At 39.1% G+C, this 27531-nt stretch overlaps 1 protein-coding gene across 3 annotated transcripts in view; it reads left to right on the forward strand.

Moving 5' to 3' along the window:
- The first annotated feature begins 471 nt into the window (after nt 1-471).
- ide (insulin-degrading enzyme) overlaps nt 472-27531 on the forward strand; it is a 107479-nt gene continuing 80419 nt past the window's right edge. Inside the window, exons 1-7 of one of the 3 annotated variants that reach the window (XM_059947595.1) lie at nt 474-630; nt 1292-1428; nt 8681-8865; nt 13695-13902; nt 14969-15138; nt 22345-22467; nt 25791-25903. In XM_059947595.1, coding sequence (XP_059803578.1) covers nt 1409-1428; nt 8681-8865; nt 13695-13902; nt 14969-15138; nt 22345-22467; nt 25791-25903 — 819 coding nt within the window. In that variant the 5' untranslated portion in view covers nt 474-630; nt 1292-1408. Of the gene's footprint in view, nt 631-732; nt 802-1291; nt 1429-8680; nt 8866-13694; nt 13903-14968; nt 15139-22344; nt 22468-25790; nt 25904-27531 lie in introns of those variants that run through there. The other 2 variants (XM_059947596.1, XM_059947593.1) reach the window with 2 other exon arrangements.

Raw genomic sequence — 27531 nt, forward strand, 5'->3', positions numbered from 1 at the left:
TGTGTTTTTATTATTGTTTTTTATTCTTTTTATTGTTTTTTGTGCTGAATCTGATCTGGAGTAACAACAATCTTGAAGGATGAGGTAGGGTGTTTACACGATCATGGAACAGAGACTCTTGTAGTTGTTGGTACTGTAATTCTCCTCCCCAGATTTTACCCCTGCTTCATTCTTCAATCTATGTCTCGTTTCCAACGTCCCAGGTCCTGTCCTCAACTGTTAAGCCACTTTCAATTGCCCAAGGCAATGGTTTGAAAAGAACCAGTGCAAAGTTCTGCTTTCCCTGCGGTCCATGGACAATCCCAAGCGGGGTGGTGGGGAAGGAACCGGTCGTGGCGATGCTGACCGTGAACTCCCTGCGAGCGGAACAGAGATGACATCAGCACGTGCGGTGTGGCATGAGACTGTGATGTCACAGACGAGGCGATAAATCGCCCCTGGGCCGGCCCTACTCCCACGCGGCCCGGTCCAGTCCGTAGTCGAACCGCGAGGCCAGCGCGCTCCGGGCTGCTGACTGGGCCGCGCGCGCTGTGCTCGCTCACTGGCTGGCGGCGGGGCGCCGCAGACGGAAGGAGGGCCGCTCCGCTCGGCAGGACGCGCGGGGGAAGGACGCTCGCCGGTGGGGTTGAAGTGAGTAGAATTCGCGGCGACCGTATCTTTCCCCCTCGCCGGGTTCCGGTGACCCGCTCGCTCGCTCGGTCGGGGTGGGGAGGGGGGGTGGCGGGGCGGCTTTGAAATAGCAGTGGCGGCGGTCATGCGGCTGCTGCGGTGCCTCTTGCAGCTCTCCTGCCGGCCTCGACGGTAAGTGCGGGCTGCAGGCCCCTTTTAGCTTGTGTGAAAAGTGTGGTAGAGGGTGAAGGAGGAGAATGGCCGCCCGCGCTTGACTCTCCCGTAATCCAATACCTCGACGGCCGGTACAGAGTGAAAGGTGTTTCGAGGCCGCAGTCCACCATGTAGGGACGAACCGAGGGGTGAAGGTCATCCATTGGGTCGCGTATGTTGGACGGCAGTGCCGTGCGGCCGGTAACCGTGAACCCAGGCATCGTCGTTAATGTGTTACCAGCTCTGGGGGCCTATCCCGGGGAAGTGCCTGGTCGGTCACCGGGTCACTTTAGGGTTAGCTGCAGATGGAATAAAGGTCTTCCGAGGGCAACATGAGCTGGACTTGAATGGTAGTGATTGTTCTGTCTGGAGAGGGGTACTTCCAGAAGTCTGAACTAAGTGTGCAAATCTTTCCGAGGAAGTGATTCCTTGTTTTTAAATTACCTTTGCATTTCTTATAATTTTATAGTGTTAGAGTGCACAAAAACGGGCCGGACTCTCTCGGTGTAACTGAGCTACGTGAAAAGGAACTACCACTAAGTCTCGCAAATGCTCTTACTTCTGCAGTCAGTAGCGACAGGATCAAATGACACGTGGCCAACGGAGGTGAAACATGCAGTTTGCAGAAAAGGAATTTAAAGGCTTATTGCACCTGTCAGTCCTTAGCAAGGCTAATTAATCATAGCGTACTGAAGGCGCGCCATGGTCGTCGCTTAACGTGTTTATCCATAATTCCATTATAAGACTGTCTCTGCATTAACTGTTTCATGTGACAAAGGCTTGTATACTTTATCACTATTGCTTTGAAAAGTTTCTATTAATCAGACTTAAGTCCAAATGGGAGAATAGCCTTACAGACATGAGAAACTCTGCAGATGCTGCAAGTCCAAAGCAACACACATAAAATGCTGGAGGAACTCAGCAGGCCAGGCAGCATCGATGGAAAAGAGTAATCGGGTCGAGACCCTTCATCAGGACTGGAAAGAAAGAGAAGTCGGAGTAAGAAGGGGGAGGGGAGGAAGAAGTTCAAGATAGTAGGTGAAACGTGAAACTGGAAGAAGGGGAGGGGCTTGTGTCTGTACAACTACATATCAAATAAATAAGGACACAGAGAAGAAATGTATATTCACTTTGCAGGGAGAGCAACAAATTAATGTGCACGTGTAAGTTATCAATCAGTAATTAGTGCTGAGGCGTCATTGCACCAAAATAAATAGATCTATACGTTACACTTCCTCCCGTTAGATTAATGTAACATAAAATTGTATATGTAACAAAACAATTTCCCTTAAACAGACTGTGTTCAAATAAATACATTTTCACAATAACAGTCTGTAACTAGCTACTCTATACTGAAGGTTCAGTCTTTTGGGTGGCGCTTGGTTTCTTTCAGGATGGTGCCTCCGGACCTGTGGAGTGGCGTCAGGTTTGGCAGGTGTCTTGTCAAAGACAGCTTTCTCTGTTGCAGGTCTCATGTTGCTGTTGGTGACATGATCATCACCGGGAGGTAAGTCTGGTGGCTGTAATGTGTCCCTCTTGTCGGATGCACTTGACTCAGGTGTGTTCTTTGCCTGAGCGTCCAGTAGCTGGTCTACATGATGCCTCCATGTACGATCTCCAACATCCACTGTGTTTATCAGCGGTCCAGTTCTTGTAGCTATCCTACCGGGTGTCCTCTTGTTTTCTCGGTAATCACGTGCTAGGACTTCCTGTCCAACCTCGAAGCTCCTTGCTGATTTACTTGGCAATTGGCTGAACTGCTTATTCTGCACTTCCTTCTGTAGATCTGGTTTCAGGATGTCTATGTGAGATCCCAAATTCCTGCTCGTGAACAGCATTGCAGGTGTTTGGTTTCTTGCTGCAGGAACAGAGTTTCAATACACAAAAAGGAAGTTGTCCACCTCATGCTGTAGGGAAATTTCCATCTTGTCCACAGCTTTAATGGACTTCTTGAAGGTTTGGATTAACCTTTCACTTAACCCTTTCATTGCTGGATGGTGAGGAGCTGACTTGAAATGTTTGATGCCATTTTTCTTCATGAAAAATGATGTTATTCTGAACTCTTCTGATGTGTATTGTGGTCTGTTTTCACTTACAATTTGTTCTGGTAAGCAATTTTTGGAGAAGATAGTCCTCTGAGCAGGAACAGTCTTTTCTGATGTGATTGACTTCATTGGTATCACCTCAGGCCACTTTGAATGAGCATCCACAGCAATCAGAACCATGAAGTTCATGAATGGCCCAGCAAAGTCAATATGCATTCTTTGCCATGGTGAAGACCGCTGCTCTCATGGGTGTAATGGTGTCTGTGGGGATGTATTTTGAACTTTCTGGCATCCCAAACAGCTTTTGGTCAAGTCTTCATTCTGTCTATTTATTATCAACTACCACATGTAGTCAGGTCCTTGGAGAGTAGACCTTAGTAAGGATTCTGTCATTTAAATTTGCTCTAGTTTTTTGAATCTTTGTTGACTTAGTTAAACACTACTGTCTTTGACTATCATTTCTTTTGTTTAGTCACTCTTGTCTTCCATCCTGTGATTGAATTAATTTTTGGTTCTTTCCTTGCTTCATCATATTTCCTTACATCTGTACTTGTTTGAAACATTACATTTGTAGTACATTGCACTTAGGGCAAAAGTTAATTGATTGTGAATACAAAGCATTTTCTTATTGAATTGTGTTGAAAATTAGATTCAGATAGTTTATTCTCATTGGTGCAATGAACTTCATTGCAATTTTTCCCCACTCTGAGGCCAAAAAGAGCTTTGTAGGGGGATCAGGAGTGGAGAGGGTCGGGGATTTTAACTTCCATGATGTTGTCATTTCAGAGATTTGTCATGACACCATTACATAAGTGCCATTACAAAGTAGGCACTGCAGTGTCTCTACTTTCTTAAAAGTTTGCCCAGATTCAATAAGTCTTCCAAAACTTTGACAAACTTATGTAGATGCACATTGGGGATCATCCTGACTGGTTGCATCATGGTTCGGAATGGAAACGCCAATATTCCAATACCTGTGAATGTAAAACCCTACAAAAAGTAGTGAATGCAGTGCAGTTCATCACAATAAAAGCCCTTCCCACAATTAAACACATCTATAGGGAATGCTGCCATAAGAAAGCAATGTCCTTCATCAAGAATCTCCCCCATCCAAGCTATGCTTTCTTTTTGCCACTGCTGTAGGGAAGGAGGTACTGGAATCTTTGGTCCCACACTTTCAAGTTCAGGGACAAATATTACCCTTCAGTCATCAGGCTCCTGAACCATAGTGGATAACTCCATTCATCACAGAACTGAACTATTCCACAATCTATGGACTCACTTTCAAGGACTCTACAGCTCATGTTCTCAATATTATTTATTTACTTTATTATATAAATATTGCTATTATTTTGCAATTGCATAGTTTGTGTTATGCACTTCGGTTGTGTATCTGCATATGTTTTTCATTTATTTTTCCGTTTCTTTGTATCTACTGCGAATGCTTGTAAGAAAATGTCACCATTACAACCCCTCGGTAGTATATGGTGACATATAAGTATGCATTTTGATCATAAATGTAGTTTGAATTTTGAATCAATTTGTCCGTTACGTATCTTAAAATAGTTTGTGTCAGAGATATAGTTTGTCATGGGTATGTGATCCACGGGCAGAGATATAATCGTGGTACAAAATCAACTTAGACATTGGTGTCAAGGGTTATTCTGAATGGGAGTATTGCACCCAAGGAAATAGACTATTTGGGCCGCTGTGCCTGCTCTGCTGTTCAATAAATTCATGGTTGATCTTCTATCTGGGCTTCATTTTTATTCTGCAATTACTTCAAGGTTGACTTCAAATTTCAAGCTAAATTTATTATTGATTAATACATTACCCCATATGTTACCTTGAAATTAATTTTCCTAAAGGCATTTACAAAAAAAGGAATTACAGCAGAATTTTATGAAAAGCTATACATAAAGACTGAGAGACATGAATATGCAAAAGACTGTGATCTTGAGTTGTTAAGAGTCCTTGAAAGTAAATGTGTAGATTGTGGAATCAGTTCAGTGTAATGATGAATAAAGTTATCCATGCTGACTTAGGAGCCTTATGGTTGAAGTGTAATGCCTGTTCCTGAACTTGTGCTGTTTGACCTAAGCTCTTAATCAATTGTCAGAGTGAAAATGAGGCATGGCCTGGATGATTGGGGGCCTTTGATGAATGCTGCTTTCTTATGGCAGCGCACCATGTAAATGTACTCAGTTGTGGGGAGGGCTTTAAATGTGATGGACTGGGTCATATCCATCACCTTCTGTACCCCTTTCCATTCATGGGAATTGGTGTTTCCATACAAGGCCAGTTAGGTTACTTTCCACTATCTATAGTTTTGCCAAAGTTTTTGGTGTCATGTTGAATCTACACAAATCTGTAAGAAAGTAGAGGCATTGTTGTGGCTTCTTCATGCCTCTGCAAGGTTCGATGTTATTGTTTGTTCAGAAATGCTTGTCTGCATACCACTGTTGTAATGCATGGTTATCTGTGAACTGAGAGCATAGGACTTCATTTTATTTACTGCTGTGATAAAGGTTTTTAATGATTTGTGCTGCCAATCACTTGGGTTTTTATGCAACGAGATGTCTGTAAACTACACAGTAAATAGTATGTTAAGTACAGCTTTTTTAAATAAAGTAATAACCCCTGTCATTGATGCTTGATCTGTTGCACAAGCAAGAGTGTTGGTGAGCAGAATGTCCTACTATTCGAAAAATTGCTCAACAACCCAAAATATTGATTCTCCTTTTGTTTGTTTCTCATTCCCTTGCAAATAACAACTTTTGAACTATGCTATCATCTTTCGTGAAGTAAACATAACCAAGAAGCCAAGATTCATTGCCTGGCAAACTACAGAGGAAATTCTTTTGACCTAAGTATGTTACACAATGTGCCTTCCACATTTTTGGACATTTCATCTATTTGTCTTTGAACAGAGTTGACGCTGAGCAGAATCACTTTAATTATTTGGTCTAATGACTTATGCAAAGTTACATTCTGAATCTCCCTTACTGCTGGCAGTTCTCCAATTGTATGGGGCTTTCGAGATTTAGCAATAAGCATTGAAATGTTGTATGAAGCACACAAACACCCGTTTTGTTGTGAACTGCTGGCAAACATGTTTTGAAGTGTTTTCAGTTTCTGAAAGTTTTCACAAAGTGACTGAAAATAAGCCAAGTCCTTGTTTGATTTATCAGTGTATTCTCCTCAAATGTTCAAGGAGCCTGACTGGTTTCGTTGTCTGATTTGTGAAATTTTTTTCACACAACGGATACTTTTGCTGCATGGTTCTGGTATTTCAGATGCTACACACTATGCTGTCTACACTTTTCATTTGGCCTGCTTGTGCCATTTTCATTATGGAATCATGGTCAATCGCATTTAAATCCAACTGCAAGCACTGTGATCAACAAAGAGGAAAATTACGATGTCGTCATAGTTTAGGGAAAACCTGACTCTCTGCCTGAAAGTACGTAAAGTAGGGCAGCAATATTTCGATTGGCTCGTGGACTGGAGAAATGCGGTCAAGACCATTCAAAAGGCAGATTCTGCCCTTTGAGTGCCATTCCCTAATTCCCAGGATTAGCTTCACTGCTTGATTGCAGTATGTAAATCCTACTCGCTAACACTAACTACTACAATAGTGAATGGCAATAATGTGTGGGCTGGGCCCAGAAATAACATAATTTCTTCTGTCAAGATTTCTCATGATATGCTAAGTACAGAAGAGTCACATTGCTCTTCAAGACCATTAATGTTCATTAAAGTCTAAGAGAATGGTGGGTTAGCAAGTGATGATGTGATTATATGATCATTGTTATCAATTATGAGGCATTGAGTCAAATGCTTATAATAAGTTTCAGCTGCTCCCCTTGCTATTGAATGCCCCCCCAACACTGTCCCCTTTTCCCTTTTATCTTTATGTCTCCCCTTAAAAACTCAGCACACCCTGGGGGGGGGGGGGTGGTGGTATCACCCATTTTGGGAACCACTGCTCTAGAGACTGTTGTGCGTGAAAATCCCAGGAGATCCCAGGACTCTGAGCACCGGTGCCCCACGTGGCTGTGTACTCAGCCTCCTGCTGTACTCGCTGTACACCCATGATTGTGTACATAGAACATAGAATAGTACTGCACATTACAGGCCCTTCGGCCCACAATGTTGTGCCGACCCTCAAACACTGCCTCCCATATAAACCCCCACCTTAAATTCCTCCATATACCTGTCTAGTAGCCAAGTTTCCATCAAACTCAATATATAAGCTTGCTGATGACACCACAATTGTAGGCGGTATCTTGGGGAAGATTTGTACAACCAGATTTGGGAACAGCTTCTTTCCAACTGTGATAAGACTGCTGAACAGATCCTGATCCAGATCTGGGCCGTACCTTCCAAATATCTCGACCTGACTTGCACTACCTTGCTTTCCCCTTTCTATTTTCTAATTATGATTCATAAATTTTTAAAAATTATATTTACTTCGATTTGTACTTAAGGGAGCGCAAAACGCAGAAACAAGTATCACTGTGATGATTGTACGCTCTAGTATCAATTGTTTGGTGACAATTAAGTATTAAGTAAGTAAGATCAGCTTTTGAGATACTCAAGCCGCCCTGTCTGACACAAACAATCATTCCCCAATCAAAGTCACTTAGATGACATTTCTTCTTCATTCTGATGTTTGGTCTGAACAACAATTGGATCTCTTGACCATATCTGCATGTTTTTATGCAATGAGTGGCTGATTAGATATTTGCTTTAATTAGCAGGTCTACCTAACAAAGCTGCCCTCAGTATATGTCACTGTTCCTTCATCATTATTGGTCAAAAACTCTTCTTCATAACAGCCACTCACACCTCCAGGATTGTAGCAGTTTAAGAAGGCAGCTCAGCACCATCACCTTTACGCAATTATGGATGATCAATTAATTGTTGGCTTAGCCATGTTTCTTAAATTAATTAAAAAAAACTCCCCTGATTATCGTTAATATCATCAACTCTTTTCATTTTAATGTATGCAGTGACTAAGCTTCCACAGCCCTATTAAGTAGAAAATTCCCAAGATTTATTATCCTCTAGGTGGAGAAATTTCTTTACATTCTCTGCCTCAAATGGCTGACATACTAAATATGAGGTTAAAGTTCTAGACAACACAGCCAATGGAAACTTCACTCCAATTCTAGATGAAGGACCTTGAACTGAAACAGTCCATTTCATTGCATTGATGCTGCCTGACCTGGATTTCTCCAGCTTTTTGTGTGTTGCTCCAGATCTCCAGCATCTGCTGTCACTTGTATCTGCACAGAAATGATGTTTGTTTTTAATAGTCCTCAACCTTGTGCACTAGCAGAATATAGCCCAATCTGCTTAACGTCTCTATCTCAGGAATCAATTTGGTGAATAGGTCTGGGATCTCGAAGTTTGTAATGTTAAGTTGCACATTGCTTTCACAAACTTACATTTTTTGTTTCAGATCACACTGTCTGATTGGATTGGGTCTCTCCTTTGAATTTTGAAAAAGAAAGTTTGTAGATAGTTCTTTTGACAGCGGTCGTTCATTATTGGAGCAATGTATTGATTGATCTATGTTTCAGATTGGTGTGGTTTGTTATTTCAGTAAAGTTGCGGTGGAATGATAAATTTTTTGTAATTAAATAGAAATTGTCCTAGAGGGAATGCATCAAATAATCTATCTGCTGATGATGACGTTTTCATAGTGATACACGATTTGTGATATATCTGTTTGCCTTTCCTTCAGTACTATTTCTGCAGTTAATGCAGTAATTCAATGTTTATGATGAACTGTTCCCTGTTTGCAGCCTGCAGCCAACAAGAAACCTGAGAATGACTAACACTGCCATCAAGAGAATAGTGACCAATGTTGTGAAATCACCAGAGGATAAACGTGAATATCGTGGATTAGAACTCACCAATGGCATCCGTGTATTACTTATTCATGATCCCACCACTGACAAATCCTCTGCGGCTCTGGATGTTCACATTGGTATTTAAGAGTTTTTTAAAAAATTAAACGAAATGGTATTAAATGAAAACATTAATTAGTTTTATTTTTGTGCTTTCCATTTTGCTGAACATGGTATTGTCAACCAAACTAAACTCCTTATAACAATCAAATTACATTTGTGTTCATTATTTTTTTATATTTGCTGTCTACAAGGTAATTATTAATGGTGATTACATTATTTCTGGAGTTCAAGCAGTAGTAAATCAAAGCAACTGGACTTGCTGTGTTGTCTAGAAGATGTTTTGCCCCTCATCCGTGAGGCTTTTACAGTTCTGATCCATGGTGGGTAGTTTTCTGGCTTATAAACTCTGAGTTGTTTAAAGGTATAGCAATCACATGAGGGTTGTTGAGAGTCCTAGAAGTAATAAGAGAGTCATTAGTCTTATCTTCGCATGAATGGAGGTGTGAACTGTTGTGGAGATGCTGGGGTAGAGATGTTAGAGCTGCATTTTAAGAAGCTGATGGGTGATGTTGACCCCACTTTCTCTGTTCAGGGATGGGTTTTCCAGTTTGACAAAGATGGCTTCTTTCACCCGTCTTTCAAACCACCTGTCCTCCCTGTCCAAAATGTACACATTGTTATCATCAAAGGAGTGTCCCTTGTCCTTTAGGTGTAGGCATACAGCTGAGTCTTGACCCGAGGTGTTAGCCCTTCTGTATTGGGCCATCTGATTGTGAAGTGTTTGTTTTGTGTTACCGATATACAGATCTGTGCAGCTCTCATTGCATTGGATGGCATATAGAATATTGCTGTTTATGTTTGGCTGTAGGATCCTTGGGGTAGACGAGTTTCTGAGTGAGTGTGTTTGTAGGTTTGAAAAACAGGGATTTGATGTTTATTGAAGATCCTGAGTTTTTTTGAAACTTCAGCTACATATGGGATGACTGTTTTTCTGTCTGTCCTACCCAAGGATTCACAAGGATCCTACACCAAAGTATAAACAGAGCAATATTCTATAAAGAACATTTTTTCTCCATAGAGCATTTTTTCTGCTTAAGCTACAATGTATTTTTCGCATCTTTCATTTACTTTTACAAAAATACAAAAAAAAAACCCACAAAATGCTGGCAGAACTCAGCAGGCCAGACAGCATTTTGTGTTTTTATTTATTTCCAGCATCTGCAGATTCACTTGTGTTGCCTTTGTTTACAAAAAGACAATTTGTTTTGTATTTCTTTGCCAACAAGTTATTTTGCTTTGAGTTGAGCCCTGTCTTGTTGGCATTGTTCCAGTTTTAAAATGGTACAGGAGAATAATTTTGTGCTGTAATACTTTGTTCTCATTTAACCCAACCAGGGGCACTGAACAAAATTGTACGACCTGAGAATACCAATTTCAAATCAAATAGTCATAGAAAATTACAGCATTGAAACAGGTCATTCAGCCCATATAGTATGTGCCAAGCCATTTAAATTGCCTACTCCCAATGACCTGCATCCAGACCATAGCCCTCTATCCCACTACAATCCACGTACCTATCCAAATTTCTCGGAAACTTTGAAATCGAGCTTGCATGTATCACTTGCTCTGCAGCTTGTACCACACTCTTACGACCCTCTGAGTGAAGAAGTTTCTCTTCGTGTTCCCCTAAACATTTCACCTTTCACCCTTAAACCATGGCCTCTAGTTGTAGTTCTACCTAACCTCAGTGGAAAAAGCTTGCTTACATTTACCCTATCTATAGCACTCATAATTCTATATACCTCTATCAAATTTCCCATCAATCTTCTATGTTCCAAGGAATAAAGTTCTAACTTTTTCTTTCGTTCCTATAACTCAGGTCCTCCAGTCCCAGCAACATCCTTGTAAATTTTCTCTGTACTCGTTCAACCTTATTTACATCTTTCCTGTAGGTAGGTGACAAACTGCACACAATACTCCAAATTAGGCCTCACCTATGTCTTATACAACTTTAACATAACATTCCATCTCCTGTGCTTAGTACCTTGATTTACCAAGTCCAATGTGCCAAAATCTTTCTTTATGACTCCATCTACCTGTGCCTCCACGTTCAATGAATTATGGACCTTTTCTATCCCAGTCCACAGTGTCCTACCATTCACTGTAAAAGAACTACGTTTGGTTCTACTGCACTTGTCTACGATAAATTTCATTAGTCAATTTTTCTAGCCCATTTTTCCAAATTGGTTCAGATTCACTCCAAGCTCTGATAGCCTTCCTTGCTGTCCACTGCATCCCTGCGGCCCTCCATTATTCTTAGGCCTCCAGTCAGTGAGGGAATCATTTACTACCACTCTCTGGCTTTTCCCACAAAGCCATTGTCTAATTCAGTTTGCCACCTCATCTTGAATGCCAAGCAGCCAAACTTTCTTGACTAACCTCTCATGGGGAACCTTGTCAAAAACCTTGCTAAAGTCCATGTAGGCAACATCTGCTGCCTTGCCTTCATCAACTTTCCTGGTAACGTACTCGAAAAACTATAAAATTGCTTAGACATGACCTGTCTGGGCAAAGCCATGCTGACTATCCCTAATCAGGCCATGTCTTTGCAAAAACTCATATATCCAGTCCCTTAGAATACCTTTCTATAAATTTTCCACTACTGATGTCAGGCTCACTAGCCTAACATTTTCTTGTTAATTTTTAGAGCCTTTTTTAAACAACAGAACACCATTAGCTATCCTACAATCCTCCAGTACCTCACCAGTCGCTGAAGATGATCAAAATATTTCTGTAAAGGTTTGAGGGAACACCTTATCAGGTCCTAGGGATTTATGCACCCTTGTTTTACCTCGAAGACAGCAAACACCACCTTCTCTATTATCTGTATATGGTCTGTGACCTAGTTGTTGGTTTGTCTCAATTCTGTAGATTCTGCATCCGTCTCCTGAGTAAATACAGATGAAAAAATTTTATTTAATACCTCCTCTTCCCCCCCTCCGTCTCTATTGAGTCCATTCTGACCTTCCAGAGGACCAATTCTGCCCCTTGCAATCCTTTTGCTCTTAACATATCTGTAGATCCCCGAAGGAATCTCCTTCATCTGCCTGTTAGGGCAATCTCATGCCTTCTTTTAGCCCTCCTGATTTTTTTTTCTTGCAAGTTCTCTTGCATTTCTTGTACTCTTAAGTGTCTCATTTGTTCTTACCTGCCTATTCCTGCTATGCACCTTTTTTTTTCCCTAACCTGTGTCTAAACATCTCATGAAAACCAAAGCTCCCTAAACCTGTTAAATGTACTTTTTATTTTGGCAGGTACAGGCAAGCTTTGTACTCTCAACATTTCACTTTTGAAGGCAAATGCACCTTTGCTGGAAAACAGCCTGTCCCAATCCACATTTTCCAGATCTTTTTTGATACCATCACAATTGGCGTATCTCCAATTTAGAATCTCAACATGAGGACTGGACCTATCCTTTTCCATACTTACCTTGCGTCAATGATCATAATGCCGTTAGTTTCTAAGTGTTCTCCTACACAAACTTCTGTCTCTACCCTTTCTGATTCCATAACAGGAGATAAAGTATCACGCGCTTTCACATTGGGACTTGCAGGTGTTGATTTAGGAAACTTTTCCTGAACACATTTGGTGAACTCTATCCCATCTAGTCCTATTACAGTATGGCAGTCCCGGTCAATGTGCAGAAAGTTTAAATCATCTACTATTGCAACCTTATGTTTCTTGCAGCAGTGATCTCTCTACAAGTGTGTTACTCTAAATCCTGCAGATTGTTGGATGGTTTGTAGTACAGCCCCACTCATGTGGTCATGCCTTTCTTATTTCTCAGTTCCACCCATCAAGCCACACTAGATGAGTTCTTCAGTATGTCCTGACTGAGCACTGCCATGACATTTTCCCTGACTAGTACTGCCATCCCTGCTTTTAATTCCTCCTGCTCTGTCAGGTCTAAAACAGCGGAACCTTGAAATATTGAGTTGCAAGTCCTTTCCATCCTGCAACCAAGTCTCACTAATGGCTACAATGTCATAATTCCAAGTATTGATCCAAGTGCCTGAATTGATCTGACTTTCCTACAATACTTCTTGCATTGCAATATATGCAGCTCAGGACATTGGTCTTACCTTGCTCAACCTTTTGATTCCTGAGTAACAATTTCCTTAAATAGTTGAAAGGAACAAATAATCTTTCAGATCCACTTTTTAAATAAACAATGCATTCTTTATGTGATCATTATTTTGCAGACATATGAATGTTCAGGAGAGTAAGCTGATTTTGTATTTCCTACAAAATGACAGGATTTGAATTTTTCACCTGCACTTGAGTTACGACATGCTATAGTACTGAGATTTTTAGCATGAGTAGTTTGATCTCCGCAGAATAAACCCCATAATGCCTTTTCTACTATTCAATGTAAATTGTTGATAATATCTATATTTTAAACTGCTGCAATTTATTGTTTTGAGGACTTTCTGTTGTTATATTAAAAGGTCCAGGGACAATGGGGCTTGGGGGGTGGGGGGTGAGGTAGAAATTATATTTTGTACATTATTGATTAAGCTTATCATTGAGTTTACTCATTTGATCTTTTTTAAAACAAAGATCACAAGCTGTTTAGCTGATGTAACTTTTTTGTAACTTTGAAGAAAAATATTGTTAATGCAGCAAATTTGCTATATATCAGTAGTTTATGTTCTAGTGTTGGTGAAATCTCTATTATATATTTTAAGAGAAGCAGCAGCTTGCTAACTAATAATAGCATCCCATAAGCATGTTTCTTACCATGTGTTTATTTTGGAAAGAAAATGGATCATAATTTTTTGATAGGGTAAGGGAAAATTGATCAGGATTATTACAACATATTTTCACTTTCCATTTTAATTTACAGGCTCTTTGGCGGATCCCAAAGAAATACCAGGCCTAGCCCACTTCTGTGAACATATGCTTTTTTTGGGAACAGAAAAGTATCCAAAGGAGAATGAATATAATCAATTTCTCAGTGAACATGCAGGGAGCTCTAATGCATTCACCAGTGGAGAACATACCAATTTCTATTTTGATGTATCAAATGAGCATTTGGAGGGTGCACTTAATAGGTAAATAATGGTATAATAATGAATTTAAAGCTTCTTTATTTCTATTCATTATTCTTGTGCATTATGTCCCAGGGTTTTGCATGATGATGCCAGAAAGCTTTAGAAGAGGAGATCTGTTTCTTGTATGGGATCGCTTACAGGATGGACATAAGTTTATAAACCTGGAGTTAGCTTCACCTTGTATACTCACATTCTAAACTTTGGTTTTGCCAGGGTTTCCTGTTTCTGCTTTTGTCTAGTTTTGTGTAAAGAGCTGAGTTCCCTACAGAGATAAGAAGAAAATTACCATTCATGGTATCAAAATAACGTTTGATCCAGTACAGCATGAAGTAAGTCAGTATAAATAAATGAAAATTGAGGATAAAAATCCTTCTAGATATTACCATACTTGCATGAATCCCTCAAAATCAATCACGTTTGGTTGTTTCATTGCTGACTGTCCTTCCATCGTGTCGTGATGTCTGTTGGCATGGGCTCCTTATTGCACAAATGCCATTATCCAATAAGAGGACCCATCTCTCCTTTGCTGTTGAGGACAGTGCCAGCTTTGAGATATTTACCACCACCCTTATCCATTAAGGTTTTGGTCATTAAAACCCAATTAACATCTTGAGTGGCGTGGTTGGAAAAACAAACAGTCCTGGCAGGTAACCTTAAAAGCTTTTCCGCATTCTTAGTCAAGCGTAGATTTTTGTGTTTATTGGATGAGTTCTGACCAACAAACTCAAGAAATCCAACACAAACCATGACAAAGCAGTTTTGCATCATAATGCCATCAATCTGAGATTTTTGGAATGGGATTGTTTCAATATATTTGACCATTTTGAACAATCTAAGGAAGATGCAAAATGATATTGTGCAAGCTACGAAATGCCAGTTGGCCCCCAGCTTTGTACTTGTTGCTTTATTAAGCAGTGTTCCCATGTTGGTTGAAGAGCAAAATAACACAAGGTAAACCTGATGGTTAATAAACTTCAAAATATCATAAATCAATATCTAAATATTTTGTATAATATTCTAATGAATTTGAAGTATTGCTCTTTTTACTCTCATTATTTTATTTCAGGTTTGCCCAATTTTTCGTTTGCCCTTTATTTGATGCAAGCTGTAAAGACAGAGAAGTCAATGCTGTTGATTCAGAGCATGAGAAAAATCTAATGAATGATGCCTGGAGGCTGTTCCAATTGGAGAAATCTACAGGCAACCCAGAACATCCATTTAATTCTTTTGGAACAGGTCAGTGTTTTTATAGCCTCCTCCTTGAATAATATGCATTGCAGTTGTTGGATAACATCATGTGAGCAAAATTGTGCAGTTGCACAGTATAAGAAAAAAACATGAGAGCCAGGCGTTATCCAAAGATAGAAGTTCGTTATCCAATTCGTGACTCATTATGTCACATCAAAATTATGTTTTAAAAGCTTCATTGAGTTGTGAATGCTAATAACTTTAAAAATGAGTTCCCGACAGCTGTTTTTTTAAAAAAGATAAACATTTATACCATGCATTCAGTGCAGTGGAAATGGGCAATATTGGTAATTGATTTCTACTGCAGTGATTTTGCAATAATGTCACTACTCGGGGGGGGGGGGGGGGGGAAGCTACGGTTTTATTTCCATTATTCAATAATTGCATTAAATGCATGTTTTGCTAGTTATTTCTGTCACAGGACAAGAATGGCTGCTGCACAGATGTATGCAGAAGCTTTTTAAGTTGTCCTGTTAAGTTCAACACAATCTGCTTAGGAAGCACTATGTAATTAATTTGAAAGTTCTTATTAAAATCTACGAAGAGTGTAAGGAACATAAGAAAGTAATTTGGGAGTACTCTAATTCCCTGAACTTGCTGGTCCGTTCAGTAAGATTAGTGATTTTTCTTGGGAGTATGACAAATATTGCTTACCATATATCAATCACAATCATCCCTTATAATTGATCAACCATATGATCAAATCACGGGAAAGCAACTCTGCTACTACAGAATAAAACTTGCATATTTAAAAATTTATATGTTGTGAGTTAATTGCCTTCTGCTTGTGTCTAATGATGAAACCAATTGCTGTTGTATTTTATTTTGAATTAATAAGAGCTGCATTCAAGATCAAAATTAGTAATATCACATTTACAATATTAACAATATATTTAACCACTTAACCTGAAGTCCTGATCATGTGCCCTGTGAGTCATTGCTATGGGGTGATGCAGTTTGATTTCTATTTGACATTTGTCTGAGCTGTAATCCAATTTAAAATAAATGCACTTGAACAATGTTTTCTTTTGAGCCTTTATGCAGCAGATAATTTCAAAATAACATGAATGGGTTTAAGCTCTCATCCAGGTGTTTAATGAATATGATATGATTTAATTTAGAATGGCTAATCCACTGAGTCAGAGCACGTGTAGCTTATTTGCTGATAATTTGAAAGGAGCTTATAAACTTTGTAAAAATTCAGTGTAAATTGTGAAAAAGAGAATTCAATAAAATAGCTTCTGCATTTCATAGAGAAATACAGATTTGAAATAGGCTAATCAGCCGACCATATTCACACTAATCAGAGGTGTACATCTATATTAATCCCATCTTCTAATAATTAGCCCATAGGCCTCTAAGCCAAGGTCTTTCCAAGGCTTTGCCAGATCACTTAAGTGCTGTGGGTGACTTTGCTTTCTCCATTTCTCAGGCAGTGTATTCCAGATGCAGTCTTGAGTAGAAAAAAGTCCCTCTCAAAGCCCCTCTAAATCTCTTGCCCCTTATCCCAAATCTGTATCCTCCAGTTATCTCTGCCTCTGATACAGAGAAATATTTCTTCAGTCTATATATGTCAATCATGCCCCCCTCTTAATCACTTCTGCTCCATGGAAAACCGAGACACCTACTCTCTTCATAACTGGTTCATTCTGGGCAACATCCACTGCACCATCTCTGGTGCTATCATGTTCTTCCATGGTGACTGGCTGAGTTATGACTAATATTTTATAAAATTGGAGCTCCTTGTTCTTCTAGTCAATGCCCTGACCAGTGAAGGCCAGTATCTCATCTGCTGCTTCATCATGTTATCTATCAAACAAATGGCATGGGTGATACAGAAATTACTATTTTATTTTAATTTCTAAAAGTAGACCTATAAATTGTTTTTTGCTCAATTAGCTTTTTTCCTAATCAAAAAAAGTTGTAGACTGGCCCTTGAAAGAAAGCTCAGATAACTGCTATGAGTGAGTGAACATTACTTTTGAACAAAAATCACATTTCAAAGTTAGTTTATTATCAAAGTGTGTCACCAAGTAGTACTCTGAGATTTATTTTCTTGCAGGCATTCACAGTAGAACAAAGTACAATAGACTCAAAGGAAAACCACACAAAAACGGACAAATCATGCAAATAGAAAAAGAAACAATAATAAAGAAATAAGAGAAATAAATAAAATTGGGAATATAAGTTGTAAGCCCCTTGAAAGTGAGGCCAAAATTTGTGTTCAATGACCAGTTCAGTGTTGTGAGTAAAGATGTCTATGCTGGTTCAGTATTCTGATGATTGTAGATTATTGTTCCTGAACTTGGTGGTATGGGACCTAAGGCTCCTTTACCTCCTGATGGTAGCAGCGAGAAGAAAGCATGGCCTGGATGGTTGACACTGCTTTTTTGAGGCAGTGCTCTTTGTAGCTGTGCTCAATGGTGTGGAGAACTTTTCCTGCATTCATCACTTTTTATAGGCTTTTCTCTTCTTGGGCCCTGGTGTTTCTGTACCAGATTGTGATACAACCAGGCAGGATATGCTCCACTATGCATCAGTTTTAGATAACGTGCAAACTTCTAAGAAAGTAGAGGAGCTGCTGTGTTTTCTTTGAAATTGCATTTTATGTGCTTGTCCCAGGATGGATCCTCTGATAGGATAACATCCAGGAACAAAGTTACTGACCATCTTCACCTGTCCTCTAATGAACAATGGCTGATGGACCACAGATTTCTTCCTCCTATAGTCAATAGTCAGCTCTTTTTTGCTGGTGTTAAGTGAGAGTTTGTTGTGTGGATTTTCAGTTTCTTTTCTATTTACCTATTCGTCACCATCTTGTTTTGTTCAGCGACAGTGTTATCAGCAAACTTGAATATGGCATTGGAGCTGTACTTGGCCTCAAAGTTATAAGTTTAAAGTGAGTGGAATAGGTGCATCACAGGTGCCTTGTGGTGTACCTGTGATTGTGGAGGAGATGTTTCCAATCTTCATTGACTGGGATTTGCAACTGAAGAAATGGAGGATCCAATTGCACAAGTAGGTATAGTGGCCTAGGTCTTGGAGCATATTAATTAGTTTTGAGGGGATGATAGTGTTAAATTCTGTAGTCAATGAAGAGCATCCTGATGTATGTGTCTTCACTGAGAAGATGTTCCTGAGTTGAGTGGAGATCCAATAAAATGGCATTTGCTGATAACCTTTTGTGACAGTAGTCAAATTGGAGTGGATCCAGGTCACTCCTCACGCAAGAGTTGATATGCTTGATAACAGTCTCTCAAAACACTTGGTCACTACTGGTTGATGGTTATTGAGGCAAGTTGACACTTTCTTCTTGGGCACCGATATGATTGAAACCTGCTTGAATCAGGTGGGTACCTCAGACTACTGAAGTGAGAGGTCAGTAAACACTGCACTCCAGCCAATTGATTAGCACAGGTCTTCAGTACTTGGACAGCTACACCATCTTGGCCAGATGTTTTGGTGGGTTCATCCTCCTGAAGGGTGTTCTGACGATGACTTTGGAGACTGAAATCAGAGTTGTTGAGGGCTGTGGGAGCTTGTGAAGATGCCTGCATGTTTTTACCAGTCAAAATGAGCATAAAAGGCAGAGGTAATCTGAGTATAATCATATTGTTATTTGCGTCACCTAGGTTTGCTTTGTTGGAGGTGACGGCATTCAAGCCCTGCAACAGCTGTCGAGCATCCATTTAATCATCAGCATAGCAAGTTAACTGGCAAATAGTAAATTATACAAGTTCTAAATTAAGATCGTTTTAGAATGATTTATTGATTCTGAAATTAAAAACAAAGAAAAATGCTGCAGATGCTCATCTGTCACATCCTGCCAAATCTGCTGAGTTTCTTCATCAATTTTAATGTTTATTTCGGATTTCTGGCATCAACTGTGTTTTGCTCTACAAACTGTCATTGCAGATGATTCTTCATAGAGAAATAAGTAACATTCTTGCAACAAGCAGGCCATGAAAAATTATTTATATCCTAATGAGTAATACATTATAAAGACAATAGTTTGCACAACAGTCAGAAATAGTTGTGGCAGGGCTTGAATAATATCACCTCTTATAAAGTTAAATCAAACGACATTGGCGACAACAGGGCTTCACTTCCAGATGATCTCATTGCCTTCTGTGCTCTCTTTGACCGTCAAGACATGGAGAATCCATCACAAACTCTCCTACATCCCCCCGATGATTTTGTGATTTCAGTCTCTGAGGCCGATGTGCAAGGAACCTTTGGGAAGGTAAACCCACAAAAAATGTCCAGCCCAGATGGGGTACCTGGCCAATTACCAAGGGCCAGTGCTGATCAACTGGCTGAAATGTTCTCTGAGATCTTCACCCTCTCACTTTGGCAGTCTGAGATACCCACCTTCTTCAATTAGACTGGTGCCTAAGAGGAATGTGATAACCTGCCTTAATGATTATCATCCGGTAGCATTTTCATCCATAGTGATTAAGTGTTTCAACCCTTGCCCTACCTGTAACTTGAATTCACTCTAATTTGCCAACTAGAGTAATGGGTCCCCAACAGATGCAGTTCCATTCAACCTTGGGATATCTGGACAGCAAACATGCATACATCAGACTGCTCTTTATCGACTACAGTTCAGCATTCAATATCCCCGTTATCCTCTCAAAACTAATGAATGAGCTTCAAGACCTCAGCCTCAATATCTCCTTGTGCAATTCAAACCTTGATTTTTCTCACTTGCAGACCCCTGTCAGTTTGGATTGGCACCAAAATCTCCATGTTTTCCATCAGCACAAATGCACCTTAAGGCTGTGTGCTTAGCCCTCTGCTCTACTTGCTGTACACTTATGACTATATGGCTAAACATGACTCTAATGCCAAATCAAAGGTGGTAACATCAGCATATAGGAGGAAGATTGAAAATCTCACTAAGGTGTGCCGTAACAACCTCCTAATGTCAGCAAGATCAAGGAGCTGGTTATTGACTTCAGGAGGAGGAAACCAAAGGTCTATGGGCCAGTCCTCAGAGGTGGAGAGGGTCAGCAACTTTAAATTCCTCGGTGTTAATATTTCGGAGGGGCTGTCCTGTGCCCAGCACACACGTGCAATTATGAAAAAAACATGGCTGTGCCTCTACTTTGTTAGGAGTTTACGAAGATTTGGCATGACATCTAAAACTTTGACAAACTTCTGTAGATATGTAATGGAGAGTTTCTTGACTGGCTGCATCATGGCCTGGTATGGAAACACCAATGGCCTTAAATGGAAAATCCTATAGTACTGGATACAGCTCAGTCCATCACAGGTAAAGCCCTCTCCACCATTGGGCACATCTACACAAACAATAAAGGGGGAAAGCAGCATCCATCATCAGGGACACCCACCACCCAGGACATACTCTTTGTACTCAACTTTACTTGGCCTATCAATGAAATGTTTCCACAACCAATTAACTCGCTTTCAAAGGCTCATCTCATGTTCTTTATATTTATTGCTTATTTATTTACTATTATTTCTTTTTTATTCGTACATTTTGTCTTTTGCACACTTTGGTGTGGTCTTTCATTGATTCTATTATGATTGTCTTTGGATTTAGTCAGTATGCCTGCAAGAAAATAAATCACTGGGTTATTTACTTAGAGAAATTTACTTTAAACTTTGAAATAGCTGTTGTAAATTGAAAATGAAAAATTCATTCATAAGCTACATATTTTCACTGGGTCAAAATGGAATTCCCTCCCTAACAGTACTGTGGGTGTACCTACACCTCGGACTGCAGTGGTTCAAGAAGGCAGCTCATCAACACCTTGTTTAAGGGCAAGTAGGGATGGGCAACAAATGCTGGCTTAGCTGGTGACACCCACATCCCACCTCTGCTTCTAAGTTGGCTGTGACGAGAGCTAGTTAACCCCATATTTGGGAATCTCCAGTCTAAACCTTGGCATTTCTGTCTCCCTTTTAAAATGTCATTTAAATCTTGCCTCTTCAACCAAGTTTTTTGAGGAATCAATTTTAATTTGTTTACCCTTATGTGGCTTTGCATCAGATTTCCTGTGAATCTACTGGAAATTGCTGTAGATACATTACTATTTTGAAGGTGCAGAATAAGCTGATGACTGATACACGATATGTAAAATCTAATTTTTGTGTTTCTAGCTCAGAATTGCTAATGTTCTAATCGTTAGTAATGTTTGTAACAGAAATCACTTTTTTATTAAAACTGTTTATAATCTACAGTGTTACATCCACATAAAACAAAATGTATATTGACTCTAAATTCTTAATTGAACAATGTTGCATGCAATACTACCATAAATCTGGCTCTTTTTATGTGTCATTTATACTGAATTTTACTTTACTCATGAAAAATTACTTCCACAAAATTACAGATATTTGGCTTCTGCTTACTTTTTCATTGTCACTACATTTGAAATATTTTTTTAATTTTAATTTTAACTTTTATTCATAGTTGTCAATGTGGAATAATATTCTGCATGGGAAATAAAATATTTTTCACTTTTAAGAAACCAAAATAAAACAAACCCCATTGGAAAGAAACTTCACCTACTTTAGTAAATTAATCTCAGGGAATAAAAGAGATGTAATGTCTAGATGTAAAGAGAAGTAAAGAAATGTAAGAACAGCTCCTGTGTTACTAGGTTTCTTAAGCTGCAATTTATTTTTTTCAGTATTTCACATTAATTTATTCATTGTTTCAACTTGGGATCACTGACAAAGCCAATATTTTTGCCGTTACTTAACTGCCCTTGAAAGGAGAGGCTTTACTATTGCATGTCAGAGGACATTTGAGATCCAATCACTTTGGTAGGTCTAGACTCACATACAAGTCAAGCTGGGTGAGAATGACAGTTTTTCTTCTCTAAAAAGGCATTATCAAACTCGTCTCCATTCTTATGACAATCCAGTGGTTTCATGGACCCCATTGTGAAGACTTCACTGTTATTCCAGAATTATTTAATTTTCTGCACTTATTTTTTTGAAGTGATCCAGAAAGATTGGATCACTAAGTGGGGCTTGAATTTGTTGCTCAATCTGGTAATTTAACCAAGGTGCTGCTCCTTTTGAAATACAAACAAGTGCAAACTGAATGATGAGATGTAAAGCACAGAAAACAGCAGTTGTATTATTAAAAATGCAGTGCATATTGAGCTATGATCCACTTTATCATCTGTTTAAGACTAACTTTATTTTCAATGTTAGGCAACAAGTTGACCTTGGAAACTAGGCCAGCTGAGATGGGTATTGATGTACGACAAGAGCTCCTTAAATTTCACTCAGCAAACTATTCATCAAACTTGATGGCTCTCTGTGTGCTGGGGCGAGGCAAGTATTATATTGAGAAATACTTAAGCTAATATATAATTTTTCATTTTCCAATGCATTGCTTATTAGCTGCTTTACTGAAAGTTTTGAAATAACTGTCTTGGACTGTTAGGTTGCTCAGTATAATTGTCAACAATAAATGTATTTGGGTAACCTAGTTACTTTAATTACTTGATCATTCCTAGTTCCTAAATCTGCAAAGTGAATTTCTATTTTTATCTAGAGCCACGGTTGAAAATTGTATTTTTTTTTGTCTGATAAACTGATTTTCGCAAATTTTGTATGAACAGAAAAGTTGCATTAACTGTCTGTGAAATCTGTATGACAGATGAATGCAGATTTACATTTGTCAGAGCAGATGGAGGTGGGGAAGGAATACAGGGATGATTGGCCTGAATCATTCATAATTCAGCCCATTTACAGATGCTTCTTTGGCTGATGTCCCTTCTGCCCTTAAATGTTACTCTATCCAGACCTGTTGCCCGTTTCCAAATTTGTGACAAGTCCTCGTTCATCAGCTTGGTAGTTCTAGATCTGTATGGTTGTTGCTTGAAAATATTAACTTTTAAATTCTTATATTTATTTCCAAAAACCTTAATGACTTTGCTGCACCTTATATCTACCCCCTGAGGTTTGTGTTTTTCATTGTCTTGTACATACTCAATTTTTAATTCCTCTACATCTGGCATTTATGCGTTCAGTTGCTTCTGCTTTGTGTTGTAACTTTATCACCAGATTCCGAGACCTGGGAGTCAACATCTCCCTCTGCAATTGATTCCTCGGCTTCTTGGACCAAAAGATCACAATTAGTAAGGATAGGCAGCAACACCTCTGCCGTGATTATTCTCAGCGCTGGCACCTTGCAAGGCTGTCTCCTCATCCCCTGCTCAATTCGTTGCACACATGACTGTGTGGCCAGATTCTGCTCAAACTTGCAGATGATACCACTGTAATAGGCTGTATCTCAGGTAACTGAGGTACAGAAAGGAGATAGCACAATAATGTGGTGTCATGACAGCAACCTTTCCTTTAGTGTCAGCAAAACAGAAAAGCTGGCCATTATGAAAAGGAAGGGGGCTGTGCATGTGCTCCTGTCTACATCCATGGTGCTGAGACTGAGAGCTTCAATAACTCATGCTTAAATTGCCATGTAGAAGGCTCAGCCAAGAAAGCTCACCAATACATCTGCTTCCTCAGGAGGCTTAAGAAATTCGGCATGTTCCCATTGAGCATTACCAATTTTTGTCAATGCAGCATTGAAGACATCCTGTCTGGATGCATAATAGATTAGAATATCAACTGCTCTGTCCATGACCACAGGAAATTGCAGAGAATTGTGGACACAGTTTAGTACTTTGTGGAAACCAGCCTACCGCTATGGACTCTGTCTATACTTTGTGCTGCCTTGGTAAAGCACCCAGCAAGGACCCCATCCAGCCCAGACTTTCTCTCTCCTCACCTTTCCTATCGGGCAGCACATACAAAAGCCTGGAAGCGTACCTTAAGGTTTAATTGTAGCTTCTCTCTGTTGTATGATTATTGAATACTTTCATAGAACAATAATATGGTCTTTTTGCCCTCGCAGTCAACTGCGTTATGAACTTGCACCTTATTATCTACATACATTGCATTTTATTCTGCATTCTGTTATTGTTTTGTCTTGTAGCGCCTCGATGCATCATATAATGAATTGATCTGTATGAACAGTATACAAGACAAACTTTTCACTCTATGTTTGTACTTGTGACAATAATAAAATAATTCTGATTCTAATTCCAAAGCTTTTTAGGCTTATTTTTTTTTTGCAGTTTAAGGTTTATAATCTACCTCTTTCACTGGATGCTTGATCCATTGTCCTAATCTCTTCAGTGTATTGTTTTCAGGTTTTGTTGGATAATTCTGTTTAATAGTTTCTGGTTGATATAGTGTAAACTGTTTGAAATGGGAGTTTCAGCAGGAAAATAGTTAATGAAATTTACTTTGAAGTGCTCTAAAATACATCTTGTGTAAAATAGCCTACTTTTTTCTGCCATATAAGGTGGATTCCCAAAATGTGCTTCTGCTTTAAGGTCGCCAGGATCAGGTGGACATCCTGTATGATAAAATTTCAAATTTCACCATTTTTTTTCTTAGATGTTGTAGTTAATTTTGATTGGTTTCTGAACAGAAAGTTGGATGCTTTAGTACATTAAATATTAGATTACATTGACTTTAATACTGCAACCAATTTGAACAGATAGATAAAAGTTTATATTTCTATTTGTGGTCACTTGATTTTTGATTAATGACAAACATTTGGTCAATGTTTTGAGCATTGTAAGAAGAGGGTTACTTGTAGGTCATTTTAACAATTGTCCTTGCAATATTTGAATTAAAATTTTAGTGCATTGGTATTTACAATTGATTCTTAGAAACAATATAAATTGTTTTTAGCAATTTTATTCTTGAAAATGGACTGTTTAGAAATCAAAATTTATTTTTTACATACCCATGATATTCTAACCTAATTACTTACCCGACCTTAGAAAACATCAAAATTAGGAATAATTTGTTTTTAGAGTTCATTACAGCGGAATAGAGAGAAATTCTTTCTCTTCATATCCATCTCTGTTGTTCCCCTGTCAAAAAACAAAACTGAAAATGTAATAATGATTGCGATAATGTACAGTATTCCTGTGGTCTGCTTGGTGGGGAGCTGGTAGAATATGCATCATTGAGCAAAATGTAATTTGCACAGATGTATACTATATGGGTATGAAGACTGATCTTGTACTGCTTTTGAAGACTTTATTTGCTTAATCAGCACAATTAAAAACCACAGTTTTGGGCTGCAGAAAAATAAAGATTTTTCCCAAATAAAGATGTTGATATTTATAACCAATTGGGGAAAAAGCTGAAGAAGAGTACCTTTTGTTCAGAGCACTACCCCCTTGCTTACATTAAAGTAGCACCAAAGCAGATTTTTTTCAGGTTTTTGCATAAAATTTCAAATCTTAAATACTGTATACGCGATCAAATTATGTTCCCTGCTAGATACCCTGATGTTGTCTCTTGGAATATATATTAGAGTAACTACGCAGTAATTACTGAGAACTATAATTTTCGACAAACTTAGTGAAGAGATACTAGGAAATTAAAATGTTATGGTTACTTTTTTAAAGAAGAGGCTCTCTTGCTCAGGGATTTACTTATGCTGCTAATTATAGATAACCTTCAAAATGGAGTATGCCAGTAGTTGACCTGGATTTGTGCATGATATTACTTTGAGCTTAAAAATAACAATTATAATTTATTGTGTTTCAATTGATCTACATTGGTTCCAGAATCCCTGGATGAGATGACTGACCTGGTGGTAAAATTGTTTGCCGAGGTGGAGAACAAGTCTGTACCTGTACCTGAATATACTGAACATCCATTCAAGGCAGAGCACTTGAAGGTATTTGCATTATTCTAGTTGTATTGTATCTTGGTTTTTATTGTCCCCATTACAAAATTTTTTTAAAAGTACAATTAAGAAAAAAAAGTCCCGATGAAGGGTCTCAGCCCGAAACTTCGACTTTTTACTCTTTTCTATAGATGCTGCCTAGCCTGCTGAGTTCCTCCAGCATTTTGTATGTTGCTCAGGTTTCCAACATCTGCATATTTATTTCTTGTTTGTGATTAAAATCTGTTTGTTCACTTTAGCAAATTTTGAACATGGGCTTCCTTCAGTGATTAAAATTCTAACCATTTCTCATAGGTTGAAACTAGGAGTCTTGAGTTTGATTTGAACAGGAGTTTAAACATTAGTACTTTCTGTAGCAATGCATCAAGCGCTGGAGGAATTCAGTGGGGTCAGGCACCTAAGAGTGAAATAGGTAGTTGACATTTTAGTTCGAGACTCTTCATCTGCCTGGGAAGAGGGGCCAGCAAAAAAATGGTAGAGAAGAGTGGCATAAGAGCAGGTAGGTGATAGGTGCATCCACATGAGGGGGAGGGTGGAAATGATTTGCTTGATTTGAAAAGCAGGACCTCCAGAGTAGTAATCTCAGCCATGCGCTAGTGTGGGATAGGATAGGATGATTCGACAGATGAATGCGTGGCTGAGGAGCAGGTGGTGGGGGCAGGGCTTCAGATTTCTGAATTATTGGATGTCTTCTGGAGAAGGTATGACTTTCATGAAAGGGTGGGGTTACACCTAAATCCGAGAGGGATTTACTTGCTGGCAGGTTTGCTAGAGCTGTTGAGGTAGGTTTAAACTAAATTGGCATTGGGATGGGAATCATAGTGATAGGGCTGAGATTGGGGAGTTGGGAAGACTGTTAGGAAGGACAAGCAGATGTTGGGGCAAAATTGTAGTCAGTGATGTGAGTTGCAGTGTAACATGGGGACAGAATCTAAAAGGGTGACAAATATAGGACTAAAGGTGCTATATATATTTAAATGCATGCAGAATGTGGAATAAGTTAGATGATTTTGTAGCGTCATTAGAGACTAATAGGTATGACTGAAGATCACTGAGTTGAGGCTGAAAGAAGATAATTGAAAATTGTGTCACAGGTAGAGAGCTCATAAAGTTTTTGGCATATTGGCCTTCATAAGTATTGAATACAGAAGGGGGGATGTTATGTTGAAATGGTATAAGACATTGCAGAGGCCTAATTTGGACTATTATGTGCAGTTTTGGATGCCTACCTATAGGAAAAATGTAAATAAGGTTGAAAGAGTACAGAGAAAACTTACAAGGATGTTAATAGGCCTGGAGGGCCTGTTATAAGGAATGATTTAATAGGTTATGACTTCATTCCATAGAACATTGAGAGGAGATTTGATAGAGATATAGAGGTTAAATGTAAACAGGTTTTTTTCCACCAAGGTTGGGTGGGACTACAAAGAGAGATCATGGATTAAGGGTGAAAGGTGAAAAGTTTAAGGGGATCTTAAGTTTAAGGGTTCTGAGAGTGTGGAATGAGCTGCCAGTACAAGTAGTGCGTGCGAGTTTGATTTCAATTTTTAAGCAAAGTTTGAATAGGTATATGGATGGTAGGGGTATGGAGGGCTACAATCCAAGTGCAGGTTGATTGA

Source organism: Hypanus sabinus, chromosome 22, assembly GCF_030144855.1.
Source record: "Hypanus sabinus isolate sHypSab1 chromosome 22, sHypSab1.hap1, whole genome shotgun sequence".
Taxonomy (NCBI): Eukaryota; Metazoa; Chordata; class Chondrichthyes; order Myliobatiformes; family Dasyatidae; genus Hypanus; species Hypanus sabinus.